Raw genomic sequence first — 23,556 nt, forward strand, 5'->3', positions numbered from 1 at the left:
CTGCGTGTAAAGCTAATGTTTCTATCACATGATATACTGTAAGCCCTGAAGCATGTATTTATTCAAAAGAACAGCTTACTATAGCATGAGAACTGAATTGATTTTAAAGAGTATGTAAACATTAACAATGAACTTCTCTAATTTGCTACCTCTCATTCTTTCAAATTTACAAATTAATGTTCTTCTGTGCCCTCTGCAGTGTTATCTCAAGCAGTCTTATTAGCATTACGCAGGTCTATGGACTACAGAACATATACTCCCTAAATTATGGAAAAGAAGAGAGGGGAATGTGTTCCATAGTCCTAAAGCACTTCCTGTCCTATGCTTCTGTATAGATACAGTACAGTGAGTGAGCATTGTTACCCTAGAACAGAAAAACTGTTAAGTAACAGGATCGCCAGGCGGAAATAAGGAAAAAAAAGAACTCTGAAAAAAGAAAACTAAGGAAGATGGGTGGGGGGCAAATACAATGACACATTCTGCTGCAATTATGGGTTGATCTGTGAAGTTCTTACCATATCTTTTTTTTTTTAAAGGAGGAAAACATATCATACAAAGCATACTACTGCATAAGGGCAATCTAAGATTTGGGCAACTTTGCAGAAAAATATATTTAATAATCAGTGAAAATCACTGCTCTTTGGGGACAAAGACAACCATACATCATACAACCTAGGGGCAGTAATACTGTACAGGTGAATGGCTTAACAAATTGGACAACACTTTGGAAGCTTTTAAGATTTTGGGCCTGGTTCAAACCTGGGCGTTTTGTAGCACGTTCGAAAGCTCTGCAAAACGCTCAAACCCCGAAATCCCATTATTTCCTATGGGTATGGTTCACACCTGGGCGTATTACAGGCCGTATGAACGTGCTACAAAACGTCCTACGCCCAAAGAAGTACAGGAGCTTCTTTGGGGCGTTTTTGTCGGGCGTTTCCATTGGGACACAGCAAAGTAGCCCTCTTTTTAACCACGAAACGCGCGACAAACGCGTATATTCGATACGCCTAGGTGTGAACCCAGCCTTAGGGTGCAGTACATAAACCTTTTTCTTACCTTTCTTTTTTCAATGTGACTTGCCAAATAAAACTATATTGTAGTATATAAAACATACATACACACACAAGAGTATAAAATAACTGGGATTAAGCAGGCAAAAGCACCAGTCTGACTAAAGCAAATGGCTGTATGTATATCATGTACAGCTTCTGTGAACGTAGGAAGAAAACCAGGTACTCTTTCACCACAAAAACAGAAGCCCATTAATTCTTTACCCCAAGCGTATAACTGCTCACACCACTAGTACTGCGAGGCAGCAAATAAAATGGGGAGTCTTACCATATCTTTAGTAGTATATATACAGTACTGTAAGTAAGCATTATCACCATAGAACAGCAAATGTGTTACTGACAGCATTGCAAGATGAAAACAAAGGAAAAATAACAGAAAAAAGAAAACTAACAGTTTTTAACTACTAGAGCCCCACATCCAAGGACTGGTCAGCTGGTGGGGGAAAGGTGAGGATCAAATACAAATACAATAACACATATTCTTGCTGCAGTTTGATGTGGCTCTGGGAATTTTCTTCATATGTAGTTTTGCGGTAGTATAAATATTTTTGTTTTTACATATAAAAATATAACAGCCAAAACGATTACCTTCAAGTTAGGAGAACTGTGGATGCTGGGAAAGGAGAGTGGGAAGTTGACCCAGAGGGCAAAATCACTATTGGACAGGCAGGCATGTGTATTTTCAGACTTGCTCGTCTCCTTCCAGAAACGCATATGGTGGAGCCTATAGGCGGCTTTCAGAGACAGGAAAAGAGCTAACCATCTGGAAAAAAAATGTATGCGGTGTTAAATCTATTCAGAAAAAATGCTAATCATTTGCAGAGCTGCATGTTCATAACACACCTTTAACCACTTCAAGACTAGGTGTTTAGACCCCCTTCCTGGCCAGGCCATTTTTCAGTATTCAACGCTGCAGTACTTTGACTGACGTTTATTCCGTCATGCAACGCTGTACTGAAATGAATTTTATACCATTTTTTGGGGACAGATGGAGCTTTATTTTGGTGGTATTTAATCACCACTGGGGGTTTTATTTTTTACTATAATTAGGAAAAATTAAAGAAAATTTTGAAGAAAAAAAAGGTTTTTTTTACATTATGTTAGGAAACACTTATTATTACCCAGTTTTTTGGTAAAATATAAAAGTCAGGGTCAACATTTGCACATATACAAATTGAAACACAGGCTAGAAAGAAGAGAATCTAAGCAGATAAAGGCCAGTCATCTCAAATTATACTAGTAGCAATGTGTATACTGTCAATGGTGTAAAATCATGCACAGTCCCTTTCAGGTCCTATAGAAATAAAAGCATGCCCTACAATCACCAGTGCAGTCTTGTGAGTTTTCAGTAGTTACACATAATCTATATTATTAAACAATAGCAACCAAGAATTATGTATTAAAAACTTGAAATAACATGAAAACATTAAGATTCTGATATTAGATAACAACACCTCTCTATTGTTTCTTACATTATATTTATAAAGAGGAAAGGTTATTTACCCTATTAAAATAAGCTAGACATTGATGAAGTAGTGTTGTCAAGTATAATCTGTACCCTGCAGTGACGTACGGTACCTTCCGTGCTGGGTGAGCCATTCCTCAGCCTTGTCCCCAGCATGCCCCGCCCCAGCATGCCTAAGCCCTGCCCCCAGCCTGACAAAGCCCCACCTCCTCAACCCGGTCACCGAGCTAGTGTAGAGGGAGGGAGGAGACAGGGAGGAGCCTCCCTGTCCCTCACTTGCTCGTCACTGGTGAGGCATCGAGCTCAATGTCCTCAGTGGGGGGTTTTTTCTCGATTGGACCAATTGCGCTAACATAGAGTAGAGGCTGTTGCAGCTCTTGCATCACTAGTTAGGTTACACAGGCAGTGGGGAAGCCCGCTGCTGAGTAATCTAACTTAGCTGTCAAAAGCCGGATACAGCGCCACCTGTAATTAACAGGCAGCGCTCCGTCCATGATAGGTTACACAGCATGTAGGCTTTCCCTCCTCTGTAACCTGTTACAAGCCGATCTGAATTTCTTCCATAATACTAGGTGAGGCTCTGCCTCACCTGCCTCCCCTGACCGCACATCCCTGGTGCCCTGTATACCACTGGTAAGACCTATACATTGCATAAACCATATAAACAGAAAACACCATCACAAGACAATTCCTGGAGAGAAACTCCATTGACTTATGATGCAAAATCAAATATTCACTGATAAACTAAATGTAACTACAGATACATACATTCTGTCATATAATTTTCTAACAAGATACAGCAATACTGATACATATTTTATATACTGGTTTTGATACCTGGCTAGGTGTCCCTGAAGCATTAGATTTGCCATCTCTGCTGGAGAGACATTAATAAATCGTAGAAATGAAAAGCAGCTTTCTTGGTCTGAGCCTGTGAAATAAAACAGACATGTACTATTATGTTAAACATAAATACTAAAAGGCAATGAGAAGGAGTTGCACTTTTATTGTGTTCACTAGTTCTTCTAAAAGGTACAAACATTAGGATAGTTTAAAGTGACATTGAGATAAAAGATTAATGGATGCTGCCATTACTGAACTCTCCTTTAAGTATACTGGTCTCTGGCTATCAATCTGATGGTTGGAGTACAATGCTGTCTGAATCACTGACACTTTTCTGGCATTCATTGACAGCAGGGGCAGCCAAACTTCGTCCCTCCAACTGTGGAGCAACTACTAATTCCATCATGCATCTGCCTTTGGGGTCCTGTCTATGGCTGGCAGTCTAGCAAGGCCTCATGGGACGAAGCTGGAGGGCCGAAATTTGGCTACCCCTAATTTACAGCATGCTTGTTCTGGGATTGTGACTGAAACATACCAAATTCCAACACAGCCAAGCATCTAGCATTTTTAAAAGAAGGCCTGCAATTGCAGCTTTTGTGCTTTTTTCATGAGAGTCATTTTAAAGCACAACAATAGTGTAAACATATTTTTTCCTTTATCGTGGGGAAGGGTTGGAACCTTTGTCACTTTTTTATTGCTGTCTGTGTTCCCATCAGGGAGTTTTACCTGCACTTGTAGCTGAAAGAACTTTTATGACGTTAGAGTAGTAATTGGAAATCCCACCTTTGTCAGTTTGGTACTGAAAGACATTTCCCCAATGTAAGATTAAAGAGGAATGTCACTTTTCAGTCTCTTCTTACCCTGTCTGCTGGGTTGTCGTCAAAAAGTCACGCTATCCAGTGTTGTGTGGTGTAACCAGCCACTGCACGCTGGATTCTGCACTGCCATATTCATTTGTTATGCCATTGGGAGCTGGATGTTCAGGTTCTTGCAGCCAGCCCCCTGAGGACATGCCACTGTGCATGCACAGTGTATGGTAGACGGCCCCAAAACCTCTGGGATGCATGACGTTAGTATCCCAGGAGCCTATGGGCAGCGCAGTCACGTCATTCTCACCTAGGAAAGAACGGCCACTTTAGCTTCCACTGCTGTGATGGTGACAACTCATCATTTTGGATTTTCCCTCACTTTCTTTTCTTGTGACATAGGTCACTAATACAAAATATGAGGGAGAATCTGTCAAAAGGTGACACAGACAGCAAAAAAAAAAAAAAAATTTAAACACTAATGAAACCCCCAGTTCTTCACTTTATCCAAAATAAGAAATAAAAGTATTGGCTGGAGTCCTTTTTAACAATTGCAACACAACAAAACAATTCAAATCAAACTGCAGTTGTGCTTTGTAGTGGTCACACTGTGTGGCTGACATTAGTTTAAATAAGGAAGCCATGCTTACTCCTCATATCGTCAGTATCACAGACTGCACACAGAGGTGTCTGGACCCGCTTCTGGTGCCATATACATTTCTTCTCGCATGCAGTTACAGCTGATTACTAACTGAAATTAAGTAGGCTGCCATTACTTACCCCCTTCTGAAAATGCGAAATACATGATTGTCTAATGCTTCAATACCATCAGTCACTAGGTTGTAACAGGCCTAATCTACATACTTGTTCCAAGGCCGTGATTTAGAAAGTATTAAAGCATTTGGAGAAGCAGGACAGCCAAGAAAATTGTATTTTCAGAAGTAGAGATCTGCGCAGATATCTTCCACAGTATAGGCCTCCTTAAAGCAGATCTGGTGGCCCTGGGTTACTGTGTACCAGCAACAAACCATCATGACTCCCATCACTGCTGCACACAAATGTATGGAAGTAGAATGTTAGCAGTGATAAACCTATACAGAAAGCAGAATGCAGTGCTGTGTGTAAAGTTATGTAAAAATATATCTCTATTTTTAATGGGCTATTTCCTCACCAATGCACTAATATCATTGATGTTCTTCCTGTGTAAACCAATCACTATGCAATATATTATTTGACTAGGAAGAATAACTACAGAAATCTTAAATAATAACTTACGTTTTTTATGGAAGAGTGATTGTTGAATGTGATCAGTTGCAAATGGCGAGAGGAGGATGCGCAGCCACCTATATATATAATAAAACAGTCAGGATATGCTGGGACATTCGTATTCCTTAATATTTCCATGTTAGAAAAGAGCAAGCATGCTTAGCTGTTCTATTGATTATGGAAAGGCATTTAAAAAAATGCACATGATGAAAATGTATATAAAACATGAATTGTGGGTAATTATTCTAATAATAAAATAATGCATTTGCAACAAATTGCCAAACTCCATAGAGGTTAAACCCATTCTAACACTGATGCTACGCATCCAAAAGATGGCAACATAAGACCTCAGTAAAGTGCTGCCACATTACCACCAAAAAAAAGCAAGCCCCGCTGCCCCCACCCCATTAACTTGCCAGCTAGCTTCTGCAGTGAACAGGTGAACGTAAGCAGCCGGGAGCAATAGCCAGCCTGCTATTGGCTATTGCAATTTGAAATAGCCAATAGCAGGCTGGCTGTTACTTCCCATCGCTTACATTCTGCTGCCGGCAGCAGAGTCTAGCCGCCAGCAAGACTACATTTTTTTTTTCCTTCTCCATAATCTTTATTATTTTCCAAATTATACAACATACAACATTTATACAAAAAAAACCACATAATTATACCATTAATATGCCATCAGAACAAGCAACTACATCTTTTAGTGTGCACCAAGCAACCAATTCTTTTTAAAGCGCATCGAGCCACCTCCAAAAAAAGAGGACATACAGTATTTTCTCAATGGGATTTTTCCGGTTGCTTGAGAGTGACGGTGCTGAAACTGTTCTTCCTTCTGGAGGGTGGCTACTTTTGTTCCCCATGGTCCCTGTGTGTGTTGTAAAGTCGCCACCACTCCAAGCTCGCTCCTGTGATAGACTATAATCTCAATACAACTAAATGTGAGATTGTAGTACATCATGAGAGTGAGCTTGGAGCAGTGGGTACTTTAAAAAAACACACAGGGACCATGGGGAACAAAAGTAACCACCCTCCAGGTGTCAGCACCAATTCCGAGATTTTTTTAGGATCTACAGCCGAGTGATACACAAATAATAATATGAAATCACCTGCACTCCATACAGCGTACAGACCTTGGATGAAAGGTTGGTGCTTGAAGTGACAACACGGATGGTGTCGTGTTAGATACAGTCCATAATAGAAGTCACCATCACTCGATGATATGTGTAAGAAGTAAAGCACTTTTTATTGAATCGTCACATGCGTCACTTTTTTCGCCCAGAAGAAGGGACCCTGCGTGGCCCCCGAAACGTTGGCTGTATGATGCATGGGACAATTTAATACACATGCACACATCCAGTGCTGGTGACTTCTATTATGATACACAAATAAGATACATTTTTGTTAATAGTTGGGGTACTTGAATGTATTAAGATTTAACTCCTGAGATAAGGGCCACTTTAAACTCATTGTTATATTCTGCAGGAGGTAAATAATGCAGTAACAATACAAAATACATGTTCTTCTAAAATACACAATACAGTCCAAATCCCTTCACCTTTCTGACATTTACTGCCAAGTGAAATGATACCTTATCACACTTTAGTTGGTGTTAAAAATGTTGGTTCTTTATTTTTATTATGGAGCCAATATGCAGAAACGTCAATAAAACGTCTATAATATATTCTCACCTGTTTCGTGAGTGGTTGAACCATTCTATGTTGCCGTGACGATAAAGAAATTTAGACACCTTGTATGGCCTTATAGCAAGGAAGAACGGTGACCAGGTTTCTTGACGTTCAAAGAGCTCAGAATGATTACACACCTAGGACCCAATGGAGATACATTAATGATGACATTGATATGGTAACCAAGATCCATGTTTCTTTCTACCACATATCCTTTTTAGGAGACAACAATTTAATGATGAAATCCACCAAAGTGAAGTGTAGGTTTGTGTTTAGGGAGGGCAATGTCAATGTCACTGTGTTATCTGACAATGTAAATGGCCCAAGAAGGACACTTTAACCTTTAAAACAGTCTGCCAGGTTTCATTTGCCACTGACTTAAAGGACAACTGTACTTTCATTTAAAAAAAAAAAACAGTTATTAACTGTCTAGGCCCCTTTAAAATTAAATCATCCTATACGCATACTTACCTGAATCTTACAGCCATGGGCACCAGCAATCTTCACAACCTGGCTCAGAAACCTTATTGCCACTGGCAAACCCTGTGCATGACTTTCTCCATATGCTTCTATGGTACTGTCTCTCACAGTGCCACCTGTATGGGGAGACAGTCCTATACAAGTCCAAGGGAGCAGCTGTGCAAGCGCAGCCAAGAAGATTAAGGTAAGCCTGCATCTTGGGCAAGGAAAGGTGGATAAATTACAATCAGGAAGGGGGGGGGGGGCTAAGTATGCAAATAAATTAACTTTTTAAGAAACTACAAATATCCTTAAATAAAGGAAGTCCATTGGAAATTGGCACACAACAGGTAAAGCATGACAAAATATTTTTTCCAAACAAGTTTACCCCATCATACTGAAAACATTGGAGATGTCTATTAGCAGTCTTGCAATCGGCATACATCTAGCATTACAAAATATCAGCAAAACTGCACGTGTATCCCCTTTATATGCAAATATAATCAGATTATAATCAAAATGTTTTCAGTGGAAGCACAATATGTTACAATGTGTGAGCAGCGTACCTTTCTGAACTGCATGACCAGGTTCATAAGGCTGCTGGTGGTGTTCTGTGATTGCTGGGCTGTACCCATGGAGGACTGAAGGAGATCATCAATGGATATTTTGTTCTTTAGAGCCTGATAGAGCAGCTTCTGTCGACTGGTTAGATTGCAGTACATCAGGATTTCAATCTGGAAAAAGCAATGTTATAGTGTTAGTTATTGTATTTTCTTCTTCACTGGCTACACAGAAGCTGATGTGTGTGGAACGAGAATAGCTGTCCCACATGTCATATATTTGATCTTGTTGCTGCAACCTGGTAAATCTGCCCCAAGCAAGTCCTACAAGACGTGACCGTCTCATCCAAGCTTTCAGAAGAAATTGGGCAACAACATGCAGAGCTGTATACAGACAGATGTTGTTGATGGACTGTGGCAAAGGAAGGGGCAGAGATAAGAGGTATTTACTTATTTTGAATACCCTTCCATGTAAACAAAAATCTCTTTGTAATATAAATATAAAGTAATAATACTTTTTCATTTGTTTCGCAAAAAAAGAGAGTAAAAGCCAAAACAATTTGGTGTCTGTGTCTAATGTGTTTTAAACGAGAGCTTACACAAAGCATAAGCTTTTGTATATAATTATTTTATAGGTATAGAAAAAAGGCAGACTTAAAAGTCCATTTCCACCTTTGTAAGTGCATAGCATTTATTGTGGTTATGAAGAGGTGCAGTGATTATATATACACATGTGTACATTTTCATGACACACATTGCAGGCCTTCTTTATTTCTATGAAGGTTTTATTAGGCCTTAAGCCTAAAATTAAAAATTTTCCCCACAGGAAAATTAGACCAACACCGGGGTGTCAGACTGTAATTAGCTGCCCCCTTCCCTGTCACCTATTGTAACATGATCAGTAAACACCAGCTCTACCTTTACAGACAATACACTGCCCAGGGAAGGGGGAGGGGGGCTCGTGGGGGATATTTTCACATTGCTTGCACAGCACAGAGGGAGAAATTTCCATGCGGATATGAAGTGGAAAGCTAAAAAAAAATGTAAGTTTGTGTGTTCATATACATCAGCTGCATATGTCTGCTTCATGTTCACTCAGTGTACATTGCTGGCATATGTTTTTTATAAATACCTCTGTAAAGGTGGAAATGGCCTCTAAAGTTATGATAATAACCACACAAAAAAAGAGAGACAATTTGCATTGTGCGCATTTATGTGCCTCAGTAAGCACAGCCTGAACGCTCTACGGACATACAGTAGGTGACATTGTGGATATGTGTTATATTTACCTGACTTCCTATTTCTGGAACAATATCAAATTGCAGCATTGTGAACTGAAGTGCCACACTTCTTTTAATAGTCCAGAAACATATTGATTCAATGTGGGGTTAAGGGGACTGTATAAACAGCTAAACCAGCTGCTGACAAGCTTTATTCATTCTCTCACACTGGACAACACCTGAAGAAAGGGGTATTTGTATGAGCCCCTAAAACTGGTTGGCTATTACTATGCTGTCCCCTAAATTCAATGAAGATGTATCTGGACTATTAAACCGAGTGTGGCGATTAAAGTCACAATCTTGCAATTTGATACTGCAAACCAAGGAGACAGTGGAGGTCATGTCCAGTAGCCAGATAACCTGTACTGACTCTTTCACAGCATAACTGTCCAACCATATGAACAGGACAAACCCTGATGAGTCCAGTGCTTTCTTTCTTTAGAAAAGGGGGTTGACCCTTTGATGATGTTACAGTCAAATTTTATGCATGCACACATTTGCTGCTAAAGTGAATAGAAACCCAGGGCCATATTCTTGCAGGAACCTGGCTATATGTGACTCCAGCTTTGCAGTTAACGTAACATCTCACAGATGCTGTGAATAGATAAAGCTGTATGCATACACAGGGAAAAAGGAACAGAACATCGAGAAAGCATACACAAACGCCAGTGTTTCTGAGTTGAGAATAGAAATTCATACTGGTTTGGACTGTGCTTTTAATCAAATGGTTTTTGCGTCAAAATACAGCTTTAAAATGACTGGGCATTGGTGAGATGTATGTTGTATCTATACTCTCTCCTTATAAATGCAACAGAACAGAAACAGGTCACATTCAGTATATGACTGGGGCCCCTATAGTGCTTTCCCCACAAAGGTTTTTTTTTGATAATGCATTATGGAAAAGTGATCAGAAACAAAAACGGAGAGTAGTAAATGTGTTGCAAGCGACATCAAGGCATGCAATGCTGCTGCTTGAATAATAATAAAGGGCTCTTTTCTGACCCATGATGGTTTTACCTGGTAGAAGCTACATAGCTGAGGCTTAAAATGCAAAAAAAAATTCAAAAAAATAGATGCTGCTGGCATACGATTTACCAAAATAAACAATCTAGGCGAAAGTAGCTGATTTGGAAAAATTCTCCAATTCAGCTCACGTTCCAATTCAGCTATATTGGCCTAGATTGTTCACTTCTCCTGCCTTCTCCAAACTCTTCACCCTTTTGTGAATAACCCTGATTGTGTTTAAAATGGTCTATAGATGCATAATTAACCACACAGTACTTGATATCTCACCTTGTCAGAAAGCTCATTCTCCACATCCTTTTTGATTCTCCTGAGCATAAAAGGCTTAAGGATCATGTGTAAGCGAGAAAGTTGGTCTGCAAAAAAAAAATTCCATACTATAGACACATACATCTGCAATTAACAGGGCTTTAAAGAGGTTCATTTGAGGACAAATCATACCCAATATTCCTATAAAAGAATAAGGGAAGTCAGAGGATCAGGCTGTTTACACCATTTTAGAAAGTAATGCCCAATGAATGGGACAAAATTGGATCGATCAGTTGATCGGTTGATATCTATGTCTAGAAAAGGGGTAGGCAACCTTGGCACTCCAGCTTTGGGGGAACTGCAGGTCCCATGAGTCATTGCAAGACTCTGACAGCCATAGGCATGCCTCCAATTGGCAGGGGCATGATGGGATTTGTAATTTCACCACAGCTGGAGTGACGAGGCTGCCTACTTCTGGTCTAGAATGGTAGCATACACAATCAAGTTGATGACCCTTTTAATGCCATAGCCATAACTATTACAGGGGGAACAATAAGAGGCTGCAAACAAGCACAAGGCTGCAATAGCAGCAGGGAAGTGGTTCACAAATGTTCAAGCCAACTTTTCTGTTTATTGCAGAAACATTAAATCACAGTCTACATGCTGACAGGACCTGGTGCCCCCCCTTGAGGTGTAAATATTGGCACATTTTCCGTGAGCCAAATTAACAATACTCTAATACAAGCTGCACTATTTGCGGCACATCACATAGAATGTACTGTGTGACAGTTTTTTTTATGTTCGATAGCATGGGCCAAATTAATCAAGTACTTACGCTAACAGTTCTTACCTACAAAGTGGCTTAAAATGTACGCCATTACCACAGTGGTGTAAGTACTCTATGAATGTGGTAGCTGTGAAGTGGCATATATGGGCAATAGTTAAAATACTAGCAACTGTTATAATCCTCAGCCAAAGTACATTTGAATCTTTGTTTCTACAGTTTACACTTGTAGGATATATATATATACTTTTTTTTTCTTCTGATGGCAGCCAACGGCTCTGATGTCAGATGAAAATAAATAAATAAACAAGCAGGGAAAGGTTTACTCTGCTCGATCGAGCAGAGTGAACCTTTCTGTGAGAAAGTGTTTCTCTCTCGGGTGGCCTATTAGACTTTTTTTAACATAAACAATGCAGTAACTCAAGATACATGTGTGTGTGTGTATATATATATATAAATATATATATATATAAATAATTTAGTGTTTTAGCTACCTGTAAACATTTATCTTACAGTAAGCAATATAAGCAATAATGTATGTGTGTAACTGGAATAGCAATGGCAGTGCATAAGCATATTTCTAGTGACACATTACCCATAACAACCAGCGTTTCCTTTATGATCTCTAATTAGCTGGTATAGGTAACTGCTCTTTGCACTACTGTTTACAATGTCCAAATGAGCAAGCCTAAACATGTTTTATAAATGGAAGTTTTTAAGGAAACAACACTTACTCTCATCAATGGCAGACTTGTTCTCGGCATGGCTTTCAATATCCTTAGAGAACCACTCATTGAATTCGTCATGAGAGTCAAACAGCGTAGGCATGATAAAGTGCAGCAGTGCCCATAGCTGAAAAGAATATCATAATGCATTTAACAAAGTTTACAGATTTTGCATGGAAGCATTAATGGCTCTTGAGAAAAAAATTCAGCCTATTCAAAACTAAATAAAAAAATAAGTGTTGTAACATGTAGTTGCAGCTACTGATATGAAAAGAGGTCAATGGAAGTGACAAAAGTCCATGCAGATATAAAAAAAAAAAAAAACTTGTTAAGTTTCTATCTAAAATATAGTTAAACATTACTGTATTTCCAAACATACTTAATATAAATAACCTGGCCTTATATTATCTTCCTTTAATATGAGGGAGGGTCAGCAGAGAGACACAATCGCGGGGAAGTCAGCCTAATGCTCTAAACATTTGTACAGGAACGGAAAGCACAAAGATGACCTCAACACAACACTGCTAATCTTATACTTATAGCTAGAAGATTAAGGCATTGAAAATATGTGTGGCATAGAAGAAAATCATTTTTGGCTAGAATTCTGCTTTAAATGGGCATTTAAGAAAAACTACAAATTCGCTGCTGGTTGGGAATTCACACACTCTGCAGTCTTCCAGCAATACGGGATGTCACTTGTCTAACGGGCCATGTAATCAACCATGAAAGGAGAGTATCACTGTTGTTTACAGTTGTCTTATGTCTTGTTTTATGTTGTCTTACATTGTAAGACAACAAATAAATAGGCAATTTCCATTTTTTTAAAACAGCATCTGAATTTAGGGCTTCTGCAATTCCTAGTGGCAAATAGTGCTGGGGTCCCCTACTCTCAGTTAATACAGTTTTGTTCCAGGACTATGGAGAGGAATGGAACAGATCTTGGGCTTACAAGTGATCTGCTGTTGCACAATTGCATAGGGGGTGGGCTGATGAGACCCAGACCCTCGCACCTCATGAAGAAAAATAAAATGTAATAAAATAAGATCCCTATGTCCAATTACAACATTGATCTTCACTTTGTCAGAATCAAAAGCTTACTCAAGCAAGCGCAATGACACTTAAAAGTTTAGCAATCTAAAACCTGTGGTAATTCATAGCCATGTGAACCCAACTTGATTCCATCTTAATGTTATGATAAAAATTAATGTTTTTTTTTCCTTCACAAGCTCTGCAATGTAGGGTCAGAAGGAATGCTTTTACTTTAAGTTACAAGATTCTGCTAAGTTAGATAAAAATTACACTTTAGTGGCATCCATTTAATAAGGAAGCTTTGTTGGTTACATTTTTATTTGGGACTGCAAAAATATATATTTTTTTTTTAATATTTTTTTTAGTAATTCTTGTTAGGTGAAACATTGGAAATGGAAATGGATCCAAATCTACTACCAAAATAAAGTCCTATCAATCCTGAAAAAAAAACTATGTATAATAGGTTAGGGGTAATGTACAAAACCTAAAAAGTACACTGTGCAGAACTGAGGCATCTAAAACACAAAGAAAATGCTCTAGGACTCAAAAGGTAATAAAGGGAGGAAAATGCTCTGGTACTAAAATAGTTAAAAGCAATGACTAATACAGCTTTCCAGCATTACCAACTGCAAACCAACCTATTCATTTTATGCACAACGGTAAACACAACAATGCTGATTTACTAAAGTATGAGTTGAGAATCTTCACTCAAAAAATAATTAAAGTATCTGCACATGATTGGGTAATTTGCTTCTCACATTATTTGATATTTAAAGTGAATGTTTACACAATTGTTTGAGTGAAGAGTCTCAATTTCTTTAGCTAATCAACCTTAATGCCTTTTGCATGAAAATCAAGACACTAGGACAAATGAATCTGCAATACAGCACTGCCACCTAGTAAGCACTCAGTGTAATGACTTTATACAGTTTAACATTATAGCAGTAAAACACATTAGCTTGCAGAATTATCATTTCATAATCTGTATTGCTCCTGCTATGTTGTTTTAGCAATGCAATATCAAATATAATATAAGATTAAATAGTTTCCTTAACATTTGTAGTGAACATTGATCTAAGCAACCAGTCAAGTAAGACACGTCAGCTAAAACAGTTTTAAGTTGTAAGGTGAGGCCTCCAGGGATCAGACTTGTTGTTCCAGTACATCCCACACATCATATGTTCCTCAAACCATTCTTGAACCATTTTTGCAAAAATGCAAAATCCTGCTGAAAGAGACTATTTTTTTCAATGTAGTATATAAATATATCTATATATATATATCTATATATATATAGAAGCATATATATATATATATAGTGTAATATAAATGGGTAAGCCGTATTAGTCCAGTAGACAAGATGTAAAAAAAAACATAAACGCAGTATTGCAGTGTGCAATGATACCTTTCTTATTGGACTAACATAATATATAAAAGACAAGCTTTCGAGATTTGACAGTTTGTCAGTTTGTCAGTTAAAGCAACAGAAAGCTGTTAAATAGGGGGGGGGTCATAAATGTTGGACCTGGGAGTAAAGAATGCCTCCTGAATCAAAAGACAGAACAAATAAACATAGGATGACAAATAAACCCTAAACAGATCAGATATACGCGACATACATGAATATTGTGATGTTCTGTATATTCATAAAAAGTTCTGGTAGTGTGTCAGAAAACCAGAATCCACATTAAGTGGATATATATACACACACACACACACACACTGTATATTCATGCTGCATTCAGTTAATGATACAGTATATCTATATCAGTTATATGGAAACAAATCTAAACAATGTACAAAAGTAACTAAATAACGTTTGTTAACAACAGAATAGTTGAATTAGTAAACTGAATCACTAGTCTCTAGTGTCTTTTACTAAACATACCTCAGCCATTGTGTTTTGAATGGGAGTGCCAGTTAGCAAAAGTCTGTTGCGGCACTGAAACTGTAGAAGAATCTTCCACCGAACACTGAATGAATAGAAAACAAAATGTAATGTTAGTGACAAAGGCCAGTAAAGTATCATTTATAAGAGAACTATGGGGTAAGTGTTTTTCCCCATAGTTCTCTTTAGGGTCACGGGAGGACATATACTAACCTCCTCCCGCTACCCAAAGCTCTGTATATAGTGGGCTATTGCCTGCGATATACTGTGAGCACCGCAGCTCACCGTCCCGACGCAGCTGTCGGGACGGATCCCGACATTACTGTTGAGATCCAGAGTGACAGCTGGCTCTGCCTATCTAGAGGCAGAGCTAGCTGTGCCCGCCCCCTCCCTGTCCGTTTCTCCACTCAGCGCTGGAGGATCGGAGAGGGGAGGGGGGAATCCCTGCGGGGAGCAGTGACTGACAGTCACCGCTCACTGCAGGGAGACGATCAAGAAGTGAGTAGGTCGTGCATGTTTCTGCTCACTTCCCGATCAATAGAGCCGACCTGCGACAGCTTCTTTGTCACAGGTTGGCCCTAACTTTGAGGATGAGTGGAAATCACTCACCTCATAGTTCTCCTTTAAGTACTGAGAAATCCTTGTGCATTAACCTGGACAAGATAGTTAATTCTAGTAATATTTAATTTCTATTCTGAAGATAAATTACACATAGAAATGGACAAATCCATTTATACTAGCACTATAACCCCCCAAAATAATAGCAGTCACAATGAAAGTACTTGTGTATTACATCTTCCAGTAGTTTCCTCTAACTTAGACATTTTTTCACCTATGGAAACCTCATGCAAATGTTTATGAAATCTATATTTTCAGTTCTAAAAACACACCTTTTTAGTGCACACAAACAAAATACAATGCCTACATTTTCCATCAAATATAAATGATGAAACTGTGTCAAGTTATTAAAAGTTATTGCAAATATGTCTCACCTAAACATCATGTGTGCTTGCAAAATGATAAAAAATGAAGGTATCCAAAATCATAAGTAGGCAATGTATTACAAACTTTTACAGCTCTTGGCTTTAGAGTTAAACCTAAATAATAGTCCTGAGATTATATTTCTACCTCTAATGTGCAAGGATACTCAATGTATCACACATAAGATATTCACATACTAATTGCATGTATGTGTAAGGGGGTCTTTAAATGTTTTTGATGTTTTCATTCTATGTCATAGCACAGAAGCAGTGATCAGGACTCTTTATGGAGACATCAAGGGCCTTTAATAACCATGACACCTCTTCAAGGGCCTCTAACCATGACCACAATAAAATCATGGTCTGAAACAGTACCTAGAACTGCTCTTCAGCGCCTGGGCCTCGTCTAGCACCATATATTGCCATTTCACCCTCTGGAAGTATTTCACGTCCTGTACTACAAGCTGGTAGCTGGTGATCACCACATGGAAAGGAGCTTCTTGTGTGTACAACGTTTTCTGTTAGGTCCAAAGAGAAGTGGAAAATTGTGAATATTAAGTTATACAAAGGAGCTTGTAATTGTTATCTGATCAATGATATAAAACAGACAACACCACTAAACCGACATACTGTAAAAAAAAAAAAAAATTTTGTGCAGCCATTTTGCTATACAGGCACCCTAGCCAGACAGCACAACAATGTCTTCAAGAACACACTCCCATCTGCTGAGTGGTAAGTAAAAGAGCAAAAGCACACTGATAGAGGTAACCCCTCTGCTCTCCTCTCAGCACATGTGCACTGCTGCACCAACTCTGTTGGCTCACAGTGGTGGTTCTATTCCTTCCAACCTAAAAGCTGCTGCACAGAGGATTGCAGGGGGGCTAATATCAGGAAAACTTCAAGTACTTCACTCTATCTGTAAGTTGAGGGGGGGGGGGCAGGGGAGTTATGATCTCACATAATGTGGGGCAGTGTTACAGAAATGCTTTCATTCATGCTTCAGGCTCAAACTTTGTATAACAGTTCCTCTTCTAACCAGAGCATTCGAAAGCAAAGAAAAACAGCTATTCACATTTTATATTACTAAATACTGGGGGAAATTTATCAAAACTGGAGCAGGCAGAATCTGGAGCAGTTACCCATAGTAACCAATCAACTTCTCTCTTCAGTTTGTTTAGTTGATAATTAGTCAAATCAAATAAAAGCATATAAATATATTGAATTAATTCTGACCTGGCCCCAAAACTTCCTGATGACTTTTCTTTCGTGAGGATTTCCCCAGTATGGCAGCACCTAAAATGCAACACAACATCACAAAATATATATAAGTACATAAATATTTGTATTACTATGTTCGGTCAGTAACATTTGTTTTTACATTTTTATATTTCTTTATAATCAGGTAAATATGAAATGGGGACCATGCTGGGCTTTGATATTAGAAAAAGAAGAATGCTTTGCAATCTGAGCATCGTGGTTTCGCATTGAGATAAATGTTTATGTGTAAACTAAAGATTTTATACAATCATTTATATGCTATAAAGTGTCAGTTTACATATTGTAAGGTATACTAAAAACAAAGTATACTTTTTCTATACTTATAACAGGTCCTGGATAATTACTTGATATTATTATTATTATTCCTACTTGTGTTAAAGGAGAACTCTGAGGTGAGTGATTTCTACTCATCCTCGTAGTTAGAGCCGCCGTGTGACAAAGAAGCTGTCACAGGTCGGCTCTATAAATCGGGAAGTGAGCAGAAACATGCAGCCGATCCACTCACTTCCCGATCATCTCCCTGCAGTGAGGTGACTGTCAGTCACCACTCCCCGCAGGGATTCCCCCCTCCCCTCTTCGATCTCCAGGGCTGACTGGAGGAACGAATGGGGCAGGGGCCAGGCACAGCTGGCTCTGTCTCTAGATAGGCAGAGCCAGCTGTCACTCACACAGCTGGGTGGATCTCGACAGTATTGTCGGGATCTGTCCCAGCTGCGGCGCTCTCAGTATATCGCGGGCAATAGCCCGCGATATACTGAGCTTTGGGTCACGGGAGGAGGTTAGTATATGTCCTCCAGAGACAATAAAGAGAACTATGGGGAAAAACACTTACCCGATAGTTCTCTTTTAAGCAAAGATATAAAGTACAACATGAACAAAAAAGACAATTTTATCTTTAAAATGTTTATATCAATAGGATGATTGTATGAAATGTCTGCCCTCAGAGCCCTCTGTTACCTTAAATCGGGGCACAAATCTTGAAAATTCCTGGTGCCAATTGTTCAGTGTGGAGGCGGGTGAAATAACTAAAAAAGGACCCCAGATATTCTCTCTCTGTATAAAGGAACATCAAGGAAGGAAGGTTGTCATTTATTTCAAATACACTGACTGGAGTACACAAAGAAATGTACACTGACATTACAACCATCATTCGCTTGTGTGACGGGCGCCTGATCCTTCACACAGACACATGTAAACATTTATCAGCGGCACCTCTTCAACAAATATTAATCATTTCTTAAAAACAATAGTTCCCAAGACCACCTTGTGGTGCCTGAAAGTACAAGTGCAAAGCTCACCACACACGTGGGACACAAGGCCAAGGCAACACACTGGACCTTGACTCTTCTCCAAGTCAAGATTAAGTCCACTCATTCAATCAACTGCCAACTGACAGAGCCTCAGTGGCCAATAAATGATCTGGTAATTGAAAGTTGAATGGCAGGAGTCAGGGCTTAATCTTAATGGACTTTTAAGCAAAAATTTAGTACTTTTCAGTCAGGGACCAAGAAGGCATGTTGTAAAGGAGTGTAAGAAAAGTGTTGAAATTCCTTATCTCTATGTGTGTTTCTGGTTAGTACCACAGAAGGCATCGAAGCCAAAGCACCAGCATGACAGCCAAGGTACTAACATTCCTAACGTTTTACCCCATTTAGGTGGAGTTAAAGTTACGTGCACCCACCCGCTGGGCATGCCTTATTCTTACCTATCCCTGCTTTGGTGTTCAGTGAGCGACCTATTCGGTGCTGCAAAAGTTCTTCTTCGGAAATTTCACTGTCAAGAGTTAGTACTCTTTTAAAGTGGAGTTACACTTCACATGTGAGGTCAGCAATGGAAGCCATCACAATTCTTTTAGGACATTTGCTCCTTAATCTGGACTTGGAGGAAGACCCCACACGGATTGGTTTAAAGACCAGGTATATGCAGGAACTACGCTATACAAGGTGCCTGCACTTTTTCTAGGCCATTATAGTTCAAATATAAATAATTCAAAATATGATTATTTGCTAGAACCCTAAATGGTCATGAGGAATTTACTGTGCGATAACTATATAAAATGAGCCCAGTTGCATCCTTGTGCTTGTTATGCTTTTTATTTTACTAATGGGTCAACAACTGAAACATTATCCTGAAGAAATAAAAAGCCTTACCTCAGCAAGGTGTGCCAACAAAGCAATGCTCTGAACGGTTTTTCCTAAGCCCATCTCATCAGCCAAAATTCCGTTAATACCCTGAAAGTGCAAAAATATGTTGTTATTATTATTATTATAAAGGATTTATATAGCGTAGCGCCAACAGTTTGCACAGCGCTTTACAAAATAGGGGAGACAGTACAGTTACAATGCAATTTACAATACAATTTCGGTACAATAGGGTTAGGAGGGCCCTGCTCGTGAGAGCTTACAATCTATGGCCATTGACTACTTGATTTGTGCATTCCACAATGCAACTGATGGAATCACATCTAGAGGCAGTATGTTAGAGAAAGAATTGTGCAGAGATAGTACATCCAACCCTTTTCAGCATATAGTGAAACATAATTCCTTTTATTACCTTTGGTTTAAGTCGGACATGGGTAAAACCCATCAGTTTTTTTTTGTCTAAAATTTTCCTTAATTTCCTGCCTGGAGACATAGCAGGAAGCAAAACACAATCTCTCCAAAGGAAAGGAAATCCTTTCTGTCACCAGTGGAAGATTTCTCCCATATTGCTACAAGTTGGATTTTCTCTCATTCTCAAAATGGGGTTCTAACTCTTCACTACTTAATCCAAAATGAAAATAAAGGCGCTTTAGATACACTTCAATTAAGGATAAAAACAACAGGGCGCCACCTCCATGTGTAAAAACTTTTTTAATAGAACAAAAAACCACGGTTATAAGTACTCACAATTGAAAACTTAACACGCTCTTCAAAGAAGTCACAATTCAGTGTCCAAGGAATGTTCCGCTCCAACTGTGTACTAAACAGCTATCTCCGGTCACATCAACGACCACCGGTTGCTTAGGCTGGATTTACGCGTTTCAGAGGAAGGGGTGTGCCCCTGAAACGCGTAAATCCAGCCTAAGCAACCGGTGGTCATTGGTGTGACCGGAGATAGCTGTTTAGTACACAGTTGGAGCGGAACATTCCTTGGACACTGAATTGTGACTTCTTTGAAGAGCGTGTTAAGTTTTCAATTGTGAGTACTTATAACCGTGGTGTATTGTTCTATTAAAAAAGTTTTTACACATGGAGGCGGTGCTCTGTTGATTTTATCTTCTATGTTTATGATGGGAACCCCAAAGTCTACTGATGAGCAGCCCCCTCCCTCCCCAAAAATGTGTGATAGAAAAATGACTACTTCTGGATTGTGTGACAGCAACCACCTAGCACCAAGAGTTAAACTAACTTTTTCTTACACTTCAATTAAAGAGGTTGTGAAACAAAACTCATCCAAAATTCAAAGCTCTTACCTGAAATCAAGTGCCATTTTTGTCAATATTTTGCAGTTCATTTACGTTTAAGCATAATATACCAATAAACAGAATCAAATCCAATAAATCAAAGCAATCTGTGCTATTACCTTACCTGTTCATAAAGATTGGCCAGCCAGTTCATGCCTTTAAGTTGGTAGCCTTTAAGTTTCCCATTAAACATGGTTGGCTGGGGAATATCCTCTCCTGCTCTTATGGAAGGATTAGCCAGGCTGTAACTCTCTCCAAAACATGATTCAGCCACACGTAAAGCTGCTGCTCTGCTTTCCTTGGCATCTTCATCGAACGACCTGGTCTAGAAAGTAGTATATGACCCAAATTAACTGCTAGGTGACTTATGAACCTTAAGCTCTACTGCTTATACAGTGTGCTTTGAAGGCTTACAAATAAGCAGCAAAATTCTCATATACAATTATGTCTCATAACAAATTCCACAAATAATGAGAAAGCAATGGGGGGACATTTATAAATGTGTTTACAACAAAATTTCTAGTTACAAAATTTTTTTAGTTGCAAAGACCACAATATCATGCTGACTAAATGCAGTTTTATCTCTGTCATGTGTCTTTTTTTGAAGTGTTCTTTCGACATATTCATGTTTGTGACTTACTGCACGTTTTTCGACATTTCGCATAATTTCTCAACTGTACAGTAATTGTGTCCAGCATTTGCGATATTAAAAACCCTCAAAACCCGCACATTCCAGAAGTCCTCCTGACCACTTCTTAAGTATTGCAAAGATAATTCACCTTCATTCCCTCAAGTCAGCAAAGCCTGACGTTATATGCACTAGAATTCAAGGATGCGACAGTTTAAGAGATGCTGATGATGTGAACAAATTGATTAATCCCCCCCAATGTATTTAGGTGTGCTAGACCGAGTCCCATATTCTGGTAACAAAAGAAGGTAATTAAAAAAAAATTAGACAATGTTTACTGCAATGGAAAGACCAAGAATTGGTTACAGTTACTTTAAAGGGCAGATACCTTATTTTTAGAAGAAAAAACAGGAAATGTCATATTTAGAATATGTAGCACGGTACATAATTCAGTGCATTCACACCTAAATCAGAAGGAAATCGCAAGTCAATGGAGGGTCCATTTACTTACAATTGTATCTTCTGATTTCCTTCTGACCCGTTGCGTTGTGATCCATTTTTCAACAGATGCTAATGGCAGGGCACCAAAAAATGATTGGTTGTGAATGAGACTAGTTCACACTGGATCCGTTGCATTATGTTGCGCTGCACAGAACACAGCGGTGAGAACTAGCCCTATTCACACCTATTCATTTTTCAGTGCCCTTCCATTAGTATTCGTTGAAAAATGGATCACAACGCAACAGATCCAGTGTAAATGGGCCCTTGGGCCCCTTTCCCACAGCTGCTCCAATCGGGTCCGCCTGTCAGTTTTTCGGATGTCACAACGATGACATCCGATCTGTACTTGATCAGGAGAAGATTCATGCACAGATCCTCTCCTGATCAGTGCGTGTGAAAGGGACCTTAGAGACCTATTGCCTCCCCATGATGGTGGGGAGAGTACAGCAGTTAAAGTAGCACATTTTCAACAAAAGACCAGTAAAATAGGAATCATGACCAGACACCTACACTAAAAATGGACAACTTGGTTTCCTAAAAGGTAACAAAAACAAATGAAGCTATTTAGCCAAAAGGACCATTCATGCACCACATGAATCTCACCTGTGCCTGGTGTATTCTAAAAGCCTCCTCTGCGTTCTTCAGTGCTTGAGATTTGAAATAGTCACTGTCTGAAATCACAAAGGTTAACAGACTCAGGCTCAGTATTACTTAGTCATGACAAATACATGCTATAAAATGTGGAACATAACATTTTTCTGCCTGTATTATTTTTGTGTATTTACAAGCCTAAAACGATCCAATAAAATACCGATCCAGTACCAACTTTCCTGATCACCAATACAATATAATAAATTGAACTAAAGGTAAAAAGTAAATAGTAAAACATACTAATTTCTGCTTTTTACGAGTGACGGTTCAAGATTTACATTGAGTATTTCTCCAGATATTTTATTAAAAGTAACTTTGTACTAAAATTCGTTACGAGCTGTGCCATGGGTTAGTGGGGATGCTCTGTGTCCCCAGCAGTTAACACCAGCTGCAATGGGTCATAGAAAAGGAGGTTTTGGTCTTCACCATTGACTCATAAAAGTAGGTATGTGTTTCATTGCCAGACACCTCTCAATAATGACCCCCATGTTTTCTCCACTAAAGGCAATTGGCATGCAAGCAATTAACCAAACTGAAGTGGATATGCAATAGAATAGTTTGTAATCAACCTATGGTAAGGGTATGGCTCTGTTTAAAGCCTAACATCAGTTTAGGCTAGGTTCACACCTAGGCAATTGTGCTGGTGAGCCGCTGTCGCTCATTTTTGTTTGGGTGATTTTGCTTTGAAACCCGCACTGTTTTCAATGCATAGAGATGTCTATGAGACCCAAACCACGCGACAACCGCTCGAAAATAGCTCCTGCACCTTTTTGCGCAGCAGGCAATTTCTAATGCGCAACAAATTGCAAAGGTGTGAACTGTTTCCATAGACTTGAAAGGAAATATCTGTTTTGTGCAATATGGCGCAGCTAAATCTGTGCGATAAATCTCTTGGGTATGAATACCTAGCCTAAATGTTGGTGGTCGTCTGCACAAGCAGC

At 39.1% G+C, this 23,556-nt stretch overlaps 1 protein-coding gene across 2 annotated transcripts in view; it reads right to left on the reverse strand.

Annotated features, from left to right (window-relative positions):
* INO80 (INO80 complex subunit) overlaps positions 1 to 23,556 on the reverse strand; it is a 74,969-nt gene that overhangs the window by 30,730 nt on the left and 20,683 nt on the right. For both annotated transcript variants that reach the window (XM_018566046.1, XM_018566045.1), the window contains exons 11-24: positions 22,568 to 22,635; positions 20,960 to 21,160; positions 19,541 to 19,621; positions 18,348 to 18,443; positions 17,346 to 17,405; positions 16,488 to 16,630; positions 15,133 to 15,217; positions 12,225 to 12,342; positions 10,728 to 10,813; positions 8,161 to 8,328; positions 7,139 to 7,272; positions 5,460 to 5,527; positions 3,373 to 3,466; positions 1,659 to 1,833 (exon numbers count right to left, since the gene is read on the reverse strand). In XM_018566046.1, coding sequence (XP_018421548.1) covers positions 1,659 to 1,833; positions 3,373 to 3,466; positions 5,460 to 5,527; positions 7,139 to 7,272; positions 8,161 to 8,328; positions 10,728 to 10,813; positions 12,225 to 12,342; positions 15,133 to 15,217; positions 16,488 to 16,630; positions 17,346 to 17,405; positions 18,348 to 18,443; positions 19,541 to 19,621; positions 20,960 to 21,160; positions 22,568 to 22,635 — 1,577 coding nt within the window. The remainder of the gene's footprint in view (positions 1 to 1,658; positions 1,834 to 3,372; positions 3,467 to 5,459; positions 5,528 to 7,138; positions 7,273 to 8,160; positions 8,329 to 10,727; positions 10,814 to 12,224; positions 12,343 to 15,132; positions 15,218 to 16,487; positions 16,631 to 17,345; positions 17,406 to 18,347; positions 18,444 to 19,540; positions 19,622 to 20,959; positions 21,161 to 22,567; positions 22,636 to 23,556) is intronic.

The sequence above is a fragment of the Nanorana parkeri genome, unplaced genomic scaffold, assembly GCF_000935625.1.
Source record: "Nanorana parkeri isolate BGI_ZX_2015 unplaced genomic scaffold, ASM93562v1 scaffold910, whole genome shotgun sequence".
NCBI lineage: Eukaryota > Metazoa > Chordata > Amphibia > Anura > Dicroglossidae > Nanorana > Nanorana parkeri.